The sequence below is a fragment of the Indicator indicator genome, chromosome 31, assembly GCF_027791375.1.
Source record: "Indicator indicator isolate 239-I01 chromosome 31, UM_Iind_1.1, whole genome shotgun sequence".
Classification (NCBI taxonomy): Eukaryota; Metazoa; Chordata; class Aves; order Piciformes; family Indicatoridae; genus Indicator; species Indicator indicator.
In genome coordinates, this window is record NC_072040.1 from 2789435 (window position 1) to 2809419 (window position 19985).

General features: G+C 43.4%; 1 protein-coding gene across 1 annotated transcript in view; it reads right to left on the bottom strand.

The window, feature by feature from the left end:
- Positions 1-19985, bottom strand: part of ASPH (aspartate beta-hydroxylase) — a 53418-nt gene that overhangs the window by 8087 nt on the left and 25346 nt on the right. Inside the window, exons 6-12 of the mRNA XM_054394677.1 lie at positions 8984-9072; positions 7819-7905; positions 6940-7090; positions 5091-5227; positions 2539-2637; positions 1593-1682; positions 546-683 (exon numbers count right to left, since the gene is read on the bottom strand). Of these exons, the coding sequence (XP_054250652.1) occupies positions 546-683; positions 1593-1682; positions 2539-2637; positions 5091-5227; positions 6940-7090; positions 7819-7905; positions 8984-9072 (791 nt within the window). The remainder of the gene's footprint in view (positions 1-545; positions 684-1592; positions 1683-2538; positions 2638-5090; positions 5228-6939; positions 7091-7818; positions 7906-8983; positions 9073-19985) is intronic.

Sequence of the window (19985 nt, forward strand, 5' to 3'; positions counted from 1 at the left end):
ACACCCAAGCTGAAAGTCAGGATGTAAAACAGACTGGTGGGGCCTTGCTGTGAGTAATGGGGAACTCCTGGGTTGGAATTCCTGAAGGGGGGAGTTCAAACACAGCTCTGCCTTGATCTCCCTGGTTTCACAGCCTCAAGCATACCTTGACTGGTGAGAACACTAAGCTCCACTAAACCATAATGACTAAGCCCAGGATTTGGACTGAAAGCTCTTGAGCCAGGGGCTGGTATCTACAAGATGTAAACCTGCTTAGCCTTCATCAAAGCAGGGATTCAAGCCTCAGGTTAGAGCAACAAATTCCTGCTGCATTTGGTGCAACATCCTGACTCCAAGGGAGGAAATCAGGTGGCAACCAGCAGTGGGTTCATGTGTAGCTGCCTCCCAGCAGCTGGCTCCCATAAACCTCCATATGGCTTGTTAGACACAGCTCCTAACAGCCAGGGGAGTTTACAGCTGCTTCACATCTGGCAGCAGTGTAAATTTTATTGGCAAAGATAGGACTGCATGCAGAGAGGGACTCCTTGGCACTGGTTCTGCCTTACCTTCACCAGTTCTGTGTAGCCAGTCTCCCTTGCTGTCCACCAAGGCTGAGCCTTCAGCCCCTTGACGTTGTAGAGGGAGCGCTGCCAGACTGATGCGAAGTGACCTCTCTGGTACCCAAGCTCATACCACTTGTATGCCTGCAAGATTGCAGCAGTTCACAACCAAACTCCTACCAGCCAAGCTCCCACAGAACAAAGGAAAACCAAACCAACAACTTCCTTTGTTTTGGGAAGGAAACAAACACTCTCTTTGGATGCTGGAGTTGTTTTTCTGATGTAATGTAGGAACGAACACCTTGAAGTAAAAATAAAAAAACAAGAAACAAGCCCCAAGCCCCCAGCTAGCAACCCCAAAATAGATCAACCCAACCCAAAATTAGCCATCCAGGGCAATATTCTCACAACAGTCACACCAAAGACAGGTCAGTAATCCAGGTGCTGTCCTTGGGAGGTCCCAGCCTAAGGTTTCTCACCTTGGCCATTCTTGTTTTGCCTGTTTCAGCTCCCTGCCTATGAAGTGAAGAAGGTGAGTGCCTTCTGCTGCCAGGGATGATGAGCACACTGCTGGCTTTGTGGATCTAAACTGTTACTTAATTATCTAATTCACTGGAGTTTCTTCAAGTATTTGTTGCCACACCAGAACTGATCACCTGAGAGAACCCCACTGAGGTTAACTCAAGCCCTTTGCTTGCTTTCCTCTCCCTTTCCACAACTTGCTTTGCCCATGCAGAGCAGCAAAACAAGGGCCTGCAAAGGAAGGAAATGGGATGCTTGGAAACAGAAGACCCAGCATGAGCAGCACTGTGATGAACCACAGAGAGAGAAGGTCACAAACAGCTGCCACCTTCCTGGCCCCCACTGCTGCTACATGAGAGGCCAGGACAGCTAAGCAGGGAGATATGAAAGATGAAGTGATCTAAGTAGGGAAATGTGAAGAAGTCCAGAGCAGAGGGACTGAAGCAGGCAGCAATCCCTGTCTGATCCTTAAAAATAGTCCAGGATGCTTCAGAACTCAGCCTTTAAAGCAAGGACATCTTAACTGCGTACATCTTTGTCTCCCATCCTCTGCAAGGCATCTCCCAGGTGAAAATAGAAGCGGCCATCATCTGTGCCAGGGTCACCAGACTCAAGCCCTTCCTGAAAAACAAAACCAAAACAAACCAAAAGTGTCAGAGAAACTTCATTAGGACTTTTCTGAAAGAGTTGATTGGATTGTGGCCAGCAGACTGCCAGTTCTGGGCAGGAGACAGGCCACAGAGTAGAGCCACCATGGCTGAATGAATACCAGCCTGCAGCAAAAGGCTACTGAGAAATGCTACCACTGGCCTCCCCCCTCTGTCCCTCCAAGACAGAGCTGTATTCAGAGACTGACACTTGGCCCTGGCCCTGTATCATAGAAACAATTTGGTTGGAAGAGACCTTTAAGACCACTGAGTGCAATCATTAACCCAGCACTGCCAGGTCACCACTGCACCATGTCCCTCAGCACCACATCTACACAGCTTTGAAACCCCTCCAGGGGTGGGGATTGCACCCCTGCCCTGGGCAGCCTGGTTCAGAGCTTGACAACCCTTCTGGGGCAGAGATTGCTCCTCATGTCCAACCTGAACCTCTCCTGGTGCAATTTGAGGCTATTTCCTCTTGTCTTATTGGTTGTTACTTGTGAGAAGAAACCAACCCCCACCTGGCTTCAGCACTCCTTTCCTCCAGGGTGAACACCCCCAAGTCCCTCAGCTGCTCCTCCCCAGCCCTGTTCTCCAGACCCTTCCTCAGCTTTGTTGCCCTTCTCTGGACACACTCCAGCCCCTCAATGGCCTTCCTGGATGAGTGCCACACAAACATCTGAGAAAGCTGGATGAAGGTTTTACTTTGTGTCCTTTCTCCCCAGACGCCAAACTGTGGCCTGTGCTGAGCATGCTTCTACCTTGCCATGCCTTACACATCACAGTTGTATTTTTACAGGTAAAACACTTCCTGTAGGTGAGAAAAATACCTTGAGATAGGGAATGCTCTCTGCTATCTTGTTCTCTGCCTTCAGGATGAAGCCATAATGCACCTTGGCAAAGCCATCGTCTGGAGCCAGGCTCAGAACCTGTTTGAGAGCAACGGAATGAAATGTTCATTATGGATCTATGGAAAATGACAGAGCTTCTCACTAATTAGTGATGCAGTGACACCTCCCATTGCAAACCCCTGATAACTTCCTGCCCTGGCTGTACTGATTTTCCCTCATTCACTTTTGTGCTCCTCCACAAACTTCTTTTATTAGCCAAACTTTAAAGACTCATATTGCTTCAGCTGGAATAATTCCAGCTCTCTGCTGTCCATCTTTCTCCAAGCCCTCCCTTGAGTTCCAACAGGTTACACTACAGAATTAACACCACTCCTGCACACTTCAGTTACAGGTTTGACTAATCTGAAGGAAAGCAGCTGCCCTGGAACCTGTCTCCAGCATGGTCACAGGAAGGGCAGTGCAGAGCTGTACCTGAAGTGGTTTCAAGTTTGATGGGTTTGTACTGGTGGCAAACTGGTGCTGGTAAGAGAAAACAGACTGTGCTGTGAAGGATGGTGAGTACAGGGCAGAAGGAACCTGTGCCATGTCTGCATCACATAATGGGAGGAACCATGGAAGCACAGAACATTAGTGGGTGGAAGGCACCTCTGGAGACCAGAGCAGGATCACCCAGAGCAGGGCACACAGGAACACATCCAGATGGGTCTTGAAAGCCTCCAGATAAGGAGACTCCACAACCTCTCTGGGCAGCCTGCTCCAGGGCTCTGTCACCCTCACAGTAAAGAAGCCTTTCCTCATGTTGAGATAGAGTTAGGGGTGCAAAGGGCTTTCTCAGCATGACAGTGAGTTACAGAATTCTCTGGAAGAACTTCCACTTGGCCTGGCCAAGAAAAGCTCTCAGATGGTAATGCAAGGCTTAATGCAGTAGCAATTCCCTGTGCTTTCACACTAGAAGGTGATGGATAAGCTTGAGAAGTAGTTCCATGTGAACATCATGGGGTCAACAAGGCCAACTGCAAGGACCTTCCTAGTATCAGGTGACAGAACAAGAGGAAATGGCCTGAAATTGTGCCAGGGGAGGGTTAGGTTGGAGATCAGGAAGAATTTCTTTCCTGCAAGAGTGGTCAGGGATTGGAACAGGCTGCCCAGGAAGGTGGTGGAGTCCCCATCCCTGGAGATGTTCAAGAAAGGTGTGGCCATGGCACTTGGGGCCATGGTTAGTGGCCATGGTGGTGTTGGGGTGATGGTTGGACTGGGTGATCTTAGAGGCCTTTTCCAACTGAAACAACTCTATGAGTCTATGGGTTGGGGCAATACCAAGCTTTGAATCTATCTGAAGTCCCTGAGATGACACACTGGGAGCAGACAGTGAGCCAGGCAAGCCAGAGCAAGGATGAGCTTGATCCCTAGCATAAGAATGTTCCCTCCTCATGCATCTTCTGCCTTCTGACCACAGCCTTCCGCCTGCAATTATTCTGAGCCACCAATCTGTACCTGCAGGGTGCAATAAATGACTGACAGAAATATTTATTAGCTGCATAATTTGCTTACAGCCCCTTTAACTATAGGATGAAGCTCTCTGATTAATTAAGACAGAGAGGAATCCTCTGCATCAGGACTCATTTCAGCTATGCCGACTCGCATTAAGGTTTGATCTCCACTCAGAGCCCCTCAAGAGAAGCAAAGAGATAACAATCAGCAGAAATTACCCTGGAAGTATTTAATGTAAATTGTCTTACTCCATGGCTGTTGCTGCATGCAATATTAATTATGTTTAGAAATAAGTTTTACTAAACTGCTCATAGCCCATTAAATATTAATCACGAAGAGAGGAATTAACCTCTGGGGCTATCAGTGGCTAATTAGCCAGGGCAGAGTTACTGGGGTGATGTGGATAATCCTGCTTTTGGTACCTGAGATAGCTCAGGCAGGGCTGTGCACTGAGCTGGGCAGACATGCCTCAGCCAGGCAGGCAGAAAAATGCTCTTAGCAGAGGAACTGCTCCTGCAGAGGTCTCTTCTGCTGTGTTTTATCATGATCTGTAGATACTTGGAAAGAAGAACACCACCAAATGCTACTTAGAATCATAGTCAAGCCCACTGACAGAATCATAAAATCAGGGAATCACAGAATTGTTTGGGTTGGAAAAGGCCTCTGAGATCATCCATAAAGTCCAACCATCACCCCAACACCACCATGGCCACTAAACCATGTCCCCAAGTGCCATGGCCACACCTTTCTTGAACACCTCCAGGGATGGGGACTCCACTACCTCCCTGGACAGCCTGTGCCAATCCCTGACCACTCTTGCAGGAAAGAAATTCTTCCTGATCTCCAACCTAACCCTGCCCTGGCACAATTTCAGGCCATTTCCTCTCCTTCTAACACTTGATACTGGGGAGAAGAGACCAAGCCCCACCTGCCTCCAACCTCCTTTCAGGGAGCTGTAGGGAGCAGCTAAAAATTCAGAGCAAGAAATCTTTAGTACATGAATGCAACTAATATTTCCCTAGGCTGGGAAAGAAACTCACCTCTTCATACACCTTCTTGGCCTTGCTGTTATCTCCTATCAAGAGGTAACCAACCCCAAGGTCATTCTTGAATGAGGTATCACTGGGAAAGAGTTGAACCAACTTCTGCAGAGTAAGCAGGGAACCCCTCATGCGACCTGGTGTGATGGGAGAAGAGAATTACAACAGCAGCCAGAACCTTGCACAGCATCTAAAAAACCACCAAGCTGGGGTCAAATGTTCCAGAAGCAGAACCTGAAAAGCCCTTGTGCAAGTCAGCCAGGAGCAGATTCAGCTGCTGGCTTGTGCCTGGGGGGTGCAGCTGTAGAAGGACTGATTTCAGCTGGCTGTGTGTGAGCATCATGCAGTGCTGTGGTAGCCTCTAGTGGAGAACTGCTCATAGTGTAGCAGTGACAACATCACCTCAGCTTTGGCTGCTCTTTCACACACAGACGTCAAAGGGCTTGGCCAAAACTGCACCAACACAGCCAAATAAACTTGAAATTAATGATGCATTGATTCAATAGTATCTGAAATCATGCCAAAGAATGCATGAGACATGAAATAACTGCAATAATAGCTGAAATGAGAGCTGAAAGAACAGAAACATGAAACAAGGGAGACATGAAATAATGGAGACATGAAATAACAGAGACATGAAACAATAGAAACTTGAAATAATAGAAACAAACACGAAATAATAGAAACAATAGAAACATGAAATAATAGAAATAAATAAGAGAAACTTGAAATAATAGAAACAAACATGAAATAATAGAAACAGAAACATGAAATAATAGAAATAAATAAGGGAAACTTGAAATAATAGAAACAAACATGAAATAATAGAAACAATAGAAACATGAAAATAGAAATAAAAGAAACAAACATGAAATAATAGAAACAATAGAAACATGAAATAATAGAAACAATAGAAACATGAAATAATAGAAACAATAGAAACATGAAATAATAGAAATAATAGAAACATGAAATAATAGAAATATTAAGTAATAGAAATGTGAAATAATAGAAATATGAAATAATTGAAATAGAAATATGAAACATGCAATAATAGTGCTTCTTGTACATTCCAGAATTGAGATCTGAACTTTCAGGTGCCACAGAATCATAACCTGGTTTGGGTATGGGACCTTTAGAGGTCACCCAGTCCAACCCCCTGCAGTCAGCAGGGACATCTGCAACTAGAGCAGGTTGCTCAGAGCCCCAAGCAACCTGAGCTGGGATGGTTCCAGGGATGGGACTCATGGGAACCCCATAGTTAAATTTGGACTTTGCAGGCAACAATGAAGAGACAGAGAGCATGTGAGGTGTCCTGAGGGACATCATTATGCAGAACCTTTGGAGGCAACAGCCACAGACCATGGGTCAGCCTACAGATTTACCCTAGATGGGGCATCCACCACCTCTCTGGGCAACCTGGGGCCAGTGACATCCCCAAGTTCAACCTCATTCTTCTCTGTCTTTACTGAACATTTATTCTGGGCATATTCACTCTGCATATGCTGGTAACTTCCTCTTGGTTTCTCTCAGCTTCAGCAGAGAAAAAAAAAAAAAGTAGTAAATTCTCTTCTTTTTTCCCTCTCAAAAGAAACATTTTTGGCCAGCTCCCATCACAGCTTCTCCCAGCACCCAGGCCACTGTTGTCCATGTGCACTATTTCCATAAAGGCAATGCCATGCACCAGCTTCCTAGGCAAATGTTCAAGCAGTCAAAACTGTTCTTCAGAAGCATGAAGAGATTAGGAACAGAAAAAGCCCTACTGAAACTCTGAGGAAACTGGCACTTTCAAGTCCTTCAGGATCTCCTGCAGACCTTGCTCACACAACTCACCCCCCTCACATCTTACCAAGGAACTGCTGCCTGTCTGCTTCTCGTTTCAAGCTCAGCTTTACCAGGTCTGAAGGGACATTTGGCAGATGAACCACCTCATCATAGGTGTTGATGGCTTTCTGCAGCATCTCATTGCTTCTCATCTTCTCAGCTAAGTCATCTTCAGACTGGAAAGAATCACAAAGCCCTGATTAGAACCCATCAAAACCCACAACACCCCAAAAGATCTTTGGTTTCCCTTCAAAGGCAAACCATGCAGTATTTAGACTCTGGGAACAAATGGAGAGTTTCCTTTAATTTGGATAATTCTGGCGTTAACAATGGAAGATCTTGTTGGGTTGTGCTTTGTGGTTAATTCTTGGCCTGCTGGAAAGCAGCTCCATGGAGAAGGATCTCAGAGTCCTGCTCCATCACCCTTAAAGAAGTTCCTCCTCATGTTCAGAAGGAATTTCTGCTGTTCAAGTGTGTGCCTGTTACACCTTGTGCTGGAAAAATCCTGGTCCCATCCTCCTGACACCCTCCCTTTAAGTGTTCATTTACCAGCTGTAGCAAACAGTAGGTAATAGCTGAGTTCTGCCTGTTGCATGAGCTGGGGTTGATCTCTGATTGTTCACCCAACAGTTTCCATGAGCTCTCCAGGATGGTTCTTAGTTTTGCCTTAACTTACAGCATTTCCCACCAGACTAAAAGTTGGATGAAAGCTTCTGAAGTAGCTGGGGAAGGACAGAGGACTGGAACAGATCCCCTGTGGCAGAGCACACAGCCCTCTGATTTCCCAAGGAAACATCCATAAAATTAGATGTGGAGTCTGAGTGGGGTTTGGAATTGTATTGTTGAAAAAAAAAAAAAAAGGTTGATTTAACCACTTTGAACATTTCTGGCTTTGTCTCAGTACCTGTGCTTTCCCATATCTTGCTCGAGGACTCTCTGGATATTGATTCACTAAAGCTTCAAAGGCCCTCAAAGCTTCTTCCACTTTTCCCTGGGAAGCAGAGAGATTTATCAACAGCTCTAGCTGACAAAAATGCTGCAGGATGCATGACCTAATCACACATTTGTTTCCCCAATTATAAAAACTCAACAACCAAAAGCAAGGCAGAAATGCAGCCTGAATTGACAGTTTGCACCCATTTCTGTTAGGATTGGCTGCTTATTGAAGTGATAATTCAGTATTGTTTTAATATTTTCTATGGTTAAAATGCCAGCTTTGGGTTTACTTTACCTCTTCTGAGGGAAAATGAACTGCTGAGGTGACACTGACCTGCCTATAACATAGAAGGGTTCTGTTGCTGAGAGCAAAATCCAAACTGACTGACAGAGAACAGAGACGAAGCTCTCAACACAGATGGAAATTTCCTCTCTGCATATCTCACATGAAGAACAGCATCACAACTGCAGTTCTTCCAAACTAAAGTTCTTCTGGAGTTCTCCTAGAGGTCTTCTAGAGCCCTCCTAGAGGTCTTCTAATTCTTCTTCCAATTCTTCTTCTAGAGTCCTTCTAATCTTCCTAAGTCTCCCTCTAAGTCTCCCTCTAAGTCTCCCTCTAAGTCTCCCTGAGTCCCTCTAGAGGTTCTTCTAATCCTTCTAAGTCTCCTTCTAAATCTTCTGGAGTCCTTCTAATCCTTCTAAGTCTCCTTCTAGAGACCTTCCAATTCTTCTAGAGTTCTTCTAAATCTTATTCTGGAGTCCCTCTAGAGTCCCTCTAATCCTTCTTCTCCAGTTCTCCTCCCAGCTGACTTCAGTACTCAAATGGACAACAGTGGCAGGCCAGAGCTGTCTTGCAGCCTTGTTCCCTGTGGTTTCTCTCAGCAGTTTTTGGTGACAGGAATTCATGGCTACACTAAATCTTTTCAAGGTGAGCAAACAGACATGGACAGACCTGGAGTTATGGTCCTTAAAGAACTTCAGCTGAAGCAGAAATGAACCTTGAAGGCCAAGCATGCTCTGAATATTTAAGGTTTCCAAAAGGTGGTTCCAGAGAAAGGTATCTTAAAGCAATTCTCCCCTTTTCCAGGTTCATTTTATTCATTTTTGTCCTGAGGGAAACACTCAAACCTTACCTTTTTCCTGAGCCTTTCTGCAGCATCTAGCTCAGCTTTAATGGTCTTGTCAAACTTGTTTAAGAGCTTTGGCTTCTTCTTCTTTTTAGCTAGAAGAGATACAAAAGCCACACAGTTGATCACTTCTGCTGTGGAGGAGGCTTTAACAAGTGACTAAGGCTGTGCTGGTGAAGTGTCTGAGTTTCAAACATGGCACTTTCAGCATTCACTGAAAAGAAATTGTTTCCTTGTCACAGTCACAGGGAAAAAGCAATCTGCAGTCACTCAAACTGGAATAGGCTGTCCCAGGGCAGTGGTGGAATCTCCATACCTAGAGTGGTTTCAAAGCTGTGTAGAGGTGGTGCTGAGGGCCATGGGTTAGTGGTGACCTGGCAGGGCTGGGTTAAGGGTTGGACTCAATTATCTGAAAGGTCTTTTCCACCCAGAACACCTCTGTGATTCCATAACCTCTTTGCCCCCCTCCATCACCAAGAACTATTATCTTCCCAGTTGCAGTAGAGTTCTCCATCAGCTTCAGAGCAGCAGGGGATCAATATGAAAAGCTGGAGAGGAGCTGTTCACATCAATATTATTCAGCTGCTAGGCACCACCACAAGACAGTAAACATTACATAATGAGCAACCATTTCCATCTCCCCACCTCTTCCTACCTTCAAGGATTCTCCAGGGAGCATTCAGTGCAACCATCAAGCATTCCTCTATATTAACCAGATAGCCTCCTAGCTCCCTGCAGGACTATGGCCATAAATTACTCATTGCCTCCTTCTAGTGTAATAATCTTTTAGCAGATGTGACCCAATACATTAAATCCAATGTTACAAAAGAAGCAAACTTGTCTGTTTTCAATGGAAAATAAAAAATTAAACCCCAAACAACATGACATTTTCCTTCAGTGACTCAGGGAGTTCAGTGTGTGGCTGGAGTTAATGCAGGAGCACACAACTGCTGGGGTGATTTGCAGTCTAGGACTGGTGGAGCATTAAAATGATGATAATTCTTTGATATATCCCACTAGGGTTGTGCAACAACACCACTGAGGATTTTTAAATCCCAGAATCATAGAAACATCTTGGCTTTGAGGCCATCAAGTCCCACTCTAAACCCAGCACTGCCAGGTCACCACCAAACCATGTCCCTCAGCACCACATCCGCACAGCTTTGAAACTCCACTAGGGATGGGGACTGCACCACTGCCCTGGGACAGCCTTCACAACCCTTTGGGGGAAGAGATTTTTCCTCATATCCAAACCTCTCCTGGTGCAACTTGAGGTCATTTCCTCTTGTCCTCTGGCTTGTTCCTTGAGAGACTAACCCCCAGCTGTCTCAAGTTTCCTTTCAGGGACTTGTAGAGAGCCAGTGCTGAGTACAGGCAGACTTTGACATAAGAAGGTGGATTTGAGTTCTCTCCTATTGTCATTTCCACCTTAAGGGAGCAGGGAGCATTCCCATAACTTGACAGTAGCCAAAACCCAACCATGCTGTGCTAGATTCACTGACCTGTTAGAACAGTAGAAGAAAATGTCATGCCTGGGGGCAGGCTTTTCAGCAGTGCCTGTTGTGACAGGGCAAGGGGTGATGGTTTAAACTAAAAGAGGAAGGATTCAGACTTGAGAGAAGGAAGAAAGTTTTTACACTGAGGGTGCTGAGACCCAGGCCCAGGTTGCCCAGAGAGGTGTAGATGCCCTGGAACCACTGTGGGTCAGGTTTTTTGGGGTTCTGAGCAACCTGCTCTAGTTGAAGATGTCCTTGCCCACTGTGAAGGGGTTGGTCTAGGTGAGGTTTCAAAGTCCCTTCCAACCCAAAGCATGATTCTATGCCAGTATCTGGGGGCAGAAAGTCAATGAGGAAAAATATTTCAGCTCTTTGGCCAAAGGGTTGCTTGATTCCAGCCTTTGAATGAAGCCTAAAAGACTTCACGATGAAAAGGGAGCAGCAACTAAATACTTCCCCAAACTGAAATTATCATTCTCTAATTGTTTCTTACGACCAACATCTCTACCCAGCCAACAGCCACTTCAGAGAGGGGACCCTGCAGAATACTTTTTACTGCAAGGGAAATTGTTCTGGGATAACTGCAGCTAGAGATTGATGATGGTCATTAGATTCCATGGCTTTATTAGTCCCTCAAATGCCCCAGATTTTATTGTCTGATTGCTTCCCTAGGTAAGTTGATTAGGGAGGTTTTGCTTGTTCTACCAGCAGACTTCAGAAAGATCTTTCAATTCTTGTGGTGCTGCTGCCTCTGAATTGTCTGGATGCAGTTAGCTGGGTTTGTACCTTCTAAGATATCATTTCTGGAAGTCCATAAAGCAAGTGGCTCCCTTGCACTCTGTCTCACCTAATGAGCTTCCCAAACAACAGGACAATGACAGGAGGCTTCCATCATCATCAAATTCTCGTTCAAGTGCTCACTGAGAGGCAACACAATTTCCAAACCTCATCTGGGTAATGATGTGGGCCCAGTATGAGGAAGAAGGACAATTGCTTGAGCAAATTTGGAATTCCAGGTAAAAGCAGTCAGTCTGCTAAGTGTTCATCTGTGGTTTGCAGCTCGTAACTGAAAGATTCCAACTTGGACTGGGAAGGTCAGAGTATCTCAGGGGAGGAGACAAGGGGAATCACACAGAATTCCAGTATGGTGGGGGCTGGAAGGGACCTCTGGAGATCATCCAGTTCAACCCTTTGCTAAAGCACCCACAGCAGCTTGCCCAGGATCACAATGGCCAGGTGGGTTTGAAGTCTCTCTAGAGAAGGAGGCTCCACAACCTCTCTGGGCAGCCTGCTCCAGGGCTCCAGCACCCTCACACCAAACTTTTGCCTCCTGCTCAGATGGAACCTCCTGGGTCCCAATTTGTGCCTGTTACCTCTTGTGCAGTCACTGGACACCACTGAAGAGTTTGGCTCCATCCTCTTGCCCCCTGCCCTTTAGCTCCTGACCAGCACTGAGATCCCAACATCATCATTGTGAGGCCAGTGCTGTTGGCAAAGCCACACTCCTCCCCATCAAACCTCTTCTGCATGCTCCTTCCTGAACTCAGGCAGGCAGAACCCCTCACTGGGTGAACACAGAGCTGACAAGGACTGATTTTGGTGCCACCTGTCTCCCCCAGCTTAGCCCAGCAGGCAGTGCTGAGCCCAGCTGTTGGGGCCAGGCAGCCCAGGTTGCCTGGTGCCCAGAGACACCAGAGGAAGGTAGTGAGGCTGTGACCTCCTGAACCCTAAAGCATGAGTAGAACACTGAATATTTTACTCCTCAAACAGCAGCAGCTCTTAAGAGCAGCCTGTGACCACCTAAGAGGGGGAAGACACTGCTGTCGGCTTTGGGAATGGCTGTGTGTTCATTTAGAGAGGCAGCTGCACTCTGGGTGCTTGCTCAGCTCCAGCTGATCCTCAAACGTCCTACAGGAGCTAAGCTTCACCACTATTCAGCCTGATTCAAGTCAGTCCTCGCAGAAAGCAAGCTTTGGACTTGCAGGATGTTACTTCCAGGCTTACCTTTCTCTGGTTTGTCTTGGCCAGCTTCTTTTTCACTTTTCCCTAGAACATTAAAAACATCATTTCACTGACATTGACTTGTGTGAAGAGAAACAAGAAAACAACAGCCTAACCTCAAAATAATTGGGCCAACAGGACTTTTACATTACTTATTTTTCACCCCCCCAAGCAATCACAGATTACTTTCTGAACCACAAAAAGCCTTTCTCTGTGGTTGCTTCAAATATTATGTGTGATTGCTTGTGGCAGAAAACAGTTCAGAAACCTTCCCCTTTAGATATTCAGTAGATTTTGGTGGTACACACATGATAAAAGCACAGAAAAAAATGTTCACTAATTAAAAAATTCTTGGAACTCTATTTCTCTCTCTTTCATTCTCTCTCTTCTCTTTCTTTCTCTCTTTCCTTCTTCCCCTCCTTCCTTTCTCCCTCCTTCCCCCTCCCTTCCTTTCTCTCCCTCTCTGTCTCTCCCTCTCCCTCCCTGTCTCTCCCTCTCCATCCTTCCCCCTCCCTTCCTTTCTCTCCCTGTCTCTCCCTCTCCCTCTCTGTCTCTCCCTCCCTGTCTCTCCCTCTCCCTCTCTGTCTCTCCCTCCCTGTCTCTTCCTCTCCCTCCCTGCCTCTCCCTCTCCCTCCCTGCCTCTCCCTCTCCCTCCCTGTCTCTCCCTCTATCTCCCTCCTCTCTCCTTCTCCCTTTCTCTCTCTCTGATTATGTGATTAAAAGGCAAAACATGTATGTGACTACAAGGTAAAAACCATGATCCAATATTCCTTCCCCATAAACTTAACAGCAAAGACTCAAAAAAGAGGCCAGGAGGCTTTTTAGCTATAGTTATTTGCATAGACTGAATGGTTTGGGTTGGGAAGGACCTGAAAGATCATCTAGTTCCAAAATATTTGGTGGTTTATATTCTAACCAAGTTTTCAACAGCTAAGTAGAACATTTAGGGGGGAAATAATGACAGTAGAAAGACAAGAGATATTCTTCTGTGTTTTATTGCAGCCAAACATTAAAACAGATTAAATACACATTTCTTTAATAGCCTGCTTGACCTTGCTCAGAGCTTGGCATAGTTTTGTAAACATGAAGCACATAAAAATCACATAACCCAGTTACAAAATGCTTAAAAAGTTTGATCACAGCATAATAAACTCTCACAGTCCCAGGATTCTACCCACAGGCTGCCACTTTGAAGATACAAAAGGGGAAAAAAAGTCCTGGATTCACCACTCTGAAACCACTCCCACAGAATATGGCTTTGTAAAGATTATTGCTCTGCAATTCACAGCTCATTTCACCAGGGACAGCAACAACGACAACAAAAACCCCACCCCGAAGCACATCACAGTCTAAGAGGATTATTGCTCTCCTGAAAAGTCTAAAGGACTCACTTTGGGACACCTGTGTTTGCTGAGCAGACTCTCAGCTCCACTCACACACAGCCCTGACTGCAACCCCAAAGGGAAAAGGCCAGCACAGGATCTCCCTCCCACTACCACTGCAAGCAGCTAAGAACCTGACTCCAGAAGAGCCTTAGAGAAAGGAGACAGCTCCCTGGCAACCACTGCCAGGCTCACCAAACTCATTTCTCTTCTGAAAAAGGATCTTATTTCCCCCCACCATTATTTTTAGTTCTCCTCACTATTATTTTTATTTCTTCTAATAGTTTATTTCTCCCCCTACCATGTTTATTTCTCCCCCTATTTATTTTTCCCCCTATTTCTTCTATTATTTTATTTCTTCCCCTCTTATTTTAATTTCTCCCCTGCTATTTTACTTTTCCCCTAATTATTTTAATTCCCCCCTATTATTTTACTTCCCCCCCATTATTTTTATTTCTTCTACTATTTGATTTCTCCCCCTACTATGTTTATTTCTCCCCCTATTTATTTCTCCCCATATTTCTTCTATTATTTTATTTCTTCCCCTCTTATTTTAATCTCTCCCCTGTAATTTTACTTTTTCCCCCATTATTTTAATTTCTCCCCTATTATTTTACTTTTCCCCCTATTATTTTTATTTCTTCTGTTATTTCATTTCTCCCCCTACTATGTTTATTTCTCCCCCTACTAATTTTATTTCTTCTATTATTTTATTTCTTCCCCTCTTATTTTTATCTCTCCCGTTATTTTACTTTCCCCCTATTATTTTAATTTCCCTCCTATTATTTTACTTTCCCCCCTATTTTAAATTTCCCCCTATTATTTCAATTTCCCCCTTTAATTTAATTTCCCCCCCATTATTGTAATTTCCCCCTATTCATTTCCCCCCTATTATTTTTTCTCCCTATTTATTTCCCCCCCACCTATTTTAATTTCCCTCCACTATTCTCTCTCCTTATTATTTTTTCCTATTATTTTTATTTCTTCTCTTATTATTGTATTTCTCTCCCTATTATTTTATTTCCTCTCCTATTATTTTAATTTCTATTATTTTAATTTCTAGGTTTTTTTTTTTTCTTCTTTTTCTTCTCCTATTATTTTTATTATTTTTTTTCCCTCCTATTATTTTATTTCTCCTAAGCTCCTGTACCAGGCTTGGAAATGTCCTTAAAAATCACAGCAATTATTCCTGAGCCAAAGAAAAAAAAAAAAAGAACATCTGCAAAACTCCAAAGGATTAAAATATGTCTTTGTCACTGTGGAACAGCAGCACAGAATGGGTTAAAAAATACCCCAATTATAGCAGGAATGGAAATCACACAAAGGCTCCATTCTGACATCCTTTTCTTTTTTTTTTTTTTTCCAATTTTCTTAAAACTTTCAACCTCCAAAGCTTTTTGCTTCCAAAGAAAATGTACAAGTCAAGTATTGGCACAAATTTGACTTCTTTCTTCAGCTTTGAGCCCATCTTACTGGGAGGCAAACCAGAAGGAATTTCCCTGAACTCAGTATGATCCCAGTGGTGTTGCAATCTACACTGACTCCCTGCCTGCCTATGGTGGGAGTTTTTAGCCATTTTTGCTTGGAAAAAAAAAAAACAACAAAACAATAAACCCACATCTGCCTAAATAAAAACCTTTTAGATCAGCTTTTTTTTTTTTTTTGCTTTTTTTTCTGAATGAAGTATTTTAGTAAACTGCCCTTTTCCTAGTCTCAACTAATCAAGTGATGGAATAAATTGCTTTTTACTAGTCTGAAGGAATGAATTCATTTAGTAAACTGCCTTTTAACTAGTCTGAATGAAGAAAATAAGTTAGCAATCTGCCTTTCAATAGTCTGAATGAAGAAAATAAAGTAGTAATCTGCCTTTCAATAGTCTGAATGAAAAAAATCATTTAGTAATCTGCCTTTTAATAGTCTGAATGAACAAAATCATTTAGTAATCTGCCTTTTAATAGTCTGAATGAAGAACATAAATTAGTAATCTGCCTTTTATTAGTCTGAATGAATAAAAGAATCAAGTAAACTGCCCCTTTACTCATCTGAATTAATTTAGTAAACAGCCTTTTAATAGTCTGAATGAGTAAAATCATTTAGTAAATTGCCCTCTTCCTAGTCAGAATTAATAAAATAACTTTGTCAACTGCCCTTTTATTAGACTGAATTAATAAAATAATTTAGTATCATTTGCCTTTTAATAGCCTGAATGAATAAAGTAATGTAGTAAATTGCCCTCTTCTAGTCTGAATGAACAAAACAATTTAGTAATCTCTCTTTTAATAGTCTGAATGAATGAAATAATTTGGTAAACTGCCATTTACTAGTCTGGATTAATGGAATAGTTTAGTAATCTGCCCTTTTATTAGTCTGAATGAATGAAATAATTTAGTAATCTGCCTTTTAATAGCCTGAATGAATGAAATAATTTAGTAATCTGCCTTTTAATAGTCTGAATGAATGAAATAATTTAGTAATCTGCCTTTTAATAGTCTCAATGAAAAAAAGTAATTCACTAAACTGCTTTTCACTAGTCTGACTTAATAAAATAAATTTAGTAGTCTGCCTTTTAACAGTCTGAATGAATAAGGTAATTTAGTAAACTGCCATTTAGTCGGAATTAATAAAATAATTAAGTAATCTGCCTTTCACTACTCTGAATTAATAAAATAATTCAGTAATCTGTCTTTTCCTAGTCTGAATGAATAAAATAGTTCAGCAAACTGCTTTTTCCTAGTCTGGATGACTAAAATAAGTTAGTAAACTGCCTCTTAATAGTCTGAATGACTAAAATAATTTAGCAAACTGCCTTCTAATAGTCTGAATGACTAAAGTAACTGAGTAAACTCTCTCCTTACTAGTCTGAACTAAACACAAACATTTTATCCCGTTAAAAACCAGCTGAAATTCAAGGAGTGTAACTGTTGACATAACATCAGTGCAAAGAAAACAAAACCCCAACCCCAACAACCACAAACCCCAAAGATCTGAAGCCAAACTTCACAGCAGGGTGTGTGCTTGAGTAGTGTTCAACAAGCTGCAGTTAAGATCAGCACTTACAAACCACTTCAAAAAAACAAAAATAAAAGAAATCCGTGATTAGCACAGGTTTTGTTTGACCAAACTGCTCTGTACAGAGACCACAACAACAGGTATAGATTAAAATAGGAAAGAAAAAACATCAAAAAACAAACAACCCTGCACTTGCTGCTGCTTTATAAATAGAATATTAAAACAATGGCTTGAACAGATGAAAAATGCAGCTCAGAATTGCAACTCTGCCACAAACACAGAAGATATAAAAAAAAAAAAAAAAGGAATTCACTAAACTTGACCAAGAGAAGGGGGGGGGGGGGGGGGGGGGGAAGAGATAAAATAAAATAAAAAAAAATCATGACAAGACTGCAAATTAAACACCCAAGTGTTAAAAAAAAAATAAAAGCTCACTAAAATGACAGTTGGCTACAACCCATTTACAATATCTTAGTGTTTGCTCCCCAAACCCTGAACTGCTTGGTAATTACAGCATAGGATCTATCAGAACCATCTGCTCCCCTTTTTGTTTTGTGTTTTTGTTTTTTGTAGAGTATGGTTTAGGGCTGGTCCTCCTGATGTAGGGATTTTTTCTTTTGAAGCTTTAAGTATCTGAAAAAATAAGGGGAAATCTCTATTAAAGGACCAACCAAAACACAGCTTACTCTAAAAAACAACAAACCTCCTCCCACCCCCCCCCCAAAAAAAAAAAAAATCCTAAATGTTCCAAAAAAATAAAAATAAGACTGCAACTTTGGAGCAGGAGAATTAATTTCTAAGAGCTAGCAGAATAAATCTACACAAAGTTGCTGGCTAAGGTGGGAAATGTCAACTTTTAAATATTTATCTAAGCACTGATTGATTTTTTTTTTTTCTCTTTCTTCAGCATATGGCACTTCCTTTACCTTGCAAAGGAAATCCGGGCCATGGCACAAATACATTAAACCAATTTTCTATTTTTTTTTAAATAAATTACAACAAATTTAAATTAAATTAAAACAAATACAATTTATACTGGAGACGAGGAAGAAGTTCTTTCCAGTGAGGGTGGGGAGACACTGGAACAGGTTTGCCCAGGGAGGTTGTGGATGCTCCCTCCCTGGAGTTGTTCAAGGCCAGGTTGGATGAAGCCTTGAGCAACCTGGGCTGGTGGAAGGTGTCCCTGCCCATGGCAGAGGGTTGGAACTGGATGGTGTTTAAGGTCCTTTCCAACCCAAACCATTCTATGAATCGGTGATTTTTTTTTTTTTTTAAGTCAAGGACACTTGGACAAAAGGAGGCATGGAATGAGGAAGGGACAAAGTTTTCCAAGTGAGTACTTTGCTACACATAAAAGGTTCCAGCAGCTGGTAAAGTAAGTGCTGGGGTATAAAAATGTCAAAGGTATGAGATGAAAAGGGAGGGCAGAACAACCCTTCAGTGGTTTATGTCTAAACACAGACAACAAGGACCAAAATGCAAATGCAGAGAGTCAAGGAATCCTCAAACCTGCAACAGGTCTCCCTTAAAATGTGTCTCCAACAAGCATCACTCCATCACCACTACAGCACTTTATGTGCCACTACAAAAGAGGATTCACCAAGAATCCCAAATCAGAGCAATTCCAAGCTGCTCTATCATACAGAAATACAAACTGCAGCTGAGTTACACCAGGAAAGGAATACTGGCCCTGGGCAGCCTGCTCTAGTTGGAGGTGTCCCTGCTGACTGCAGGGGTGTTGGACAAGATGAACTCTGAGGCTCCCTTCCAACCCAAGCCAACCTGTGAAGCTGTAACCTGATACAAAATGATTCCATGAATTGATACTGCAGGAGAATAAGGACTTGCTGATGACATAGTTGAGCATCTCAGATTGTAAAACACTGCCTCAAGTTATCACCCAGACCCACAGCTCATACATGTCCAGACTGCACATTTATAAAGCAAAAAGCTGCTCTTCACTCAGAAGACTTCTTGGCTGCCTCTACTACACTGAACTTTCATACTGCTGATGCTGAAACACCAGGAAATACCAGTTCTGAATACCTAGGGAAATGGCATCACATGGGCAAAGAAGAAAAGACAACCACCCCCCCACACTCAATCCTCCATCACAAATAATTCATAGAAATCCCTGGTAAATCCAAACTTCATCATCGTCTAAGAGGAAAATGTGAGAGTAAATCAATTTTGACTGGATACTAGGAAGAAATTCTTCCCAGGGAGGGTGGGGAGACACTGGAACAGGTTTGCCCAGGGAGGTTGTGGATGCCTCGTCCCTGGAGGTGTTCAAGGCCAGGCTGGATGAGGCTTTCAGCAACCAAGCCTAGTTGAAAGGTTGGAGGAGATGATCTCTAAGGAGATGATCCCTTCCAACCTAAACCATTCCAGGATTCATTTCCTGCAAGGAAAGCCAAATCCCCACAGAACTACCTATGCACCACACCACCTAAGAGCTTCTCCATCCTGCAAAGATGAACTAACCCAGGGGTCCTGAGGCTAATCAGAACAGAAGCCTAACTGCCAGGGCTCCAGGACTGCAGCTTCTGCCATGTACTGCCCAGAGGCACAACACACTCCACACAACCACCTCCTTAGGAAGAACAAAGCAGCATCTTGCAATAATTAACTCCAAAAGGCAGATGAAAATGTAACAGTATGCAGCCTGCGAATGTGGAAGCTATTTAGCCACTCTGCAAATCCCCTAGTTTGGCTGTCAGGTGACAGATGGAAGAGCTCTGACAATCAGTTGTGTCAAGAGAAACGTGATGGCATGGCAAACCAGCCCTGTCTGCACCTCAGTACCCACTGAGCATGCCACAGGCAGCCTCTGACAGATCTGACTGGTGCCCAGAGCAGTGCCTGGATCACACCCAGGACGGGGCACCTGCAAAGCAAGTACCTACGCATTTTGAGACCTCAAGTGTTTCCATTTCCCTTTACAGCAAAAGCACTCAGCTCTGACTGACATCACTGCAGGTTAAGTTGTACATTAAAACTACCCTCAGTTTTATTTGGAATGCTTCTACCCCTGACTCTTCTCCTTTCCCTGAGACCCTGAATCCCCTCTTCTCCTTGAGACCCTGAATCTCTTCCTCTCCTCTGAGACCCTGAATCCCC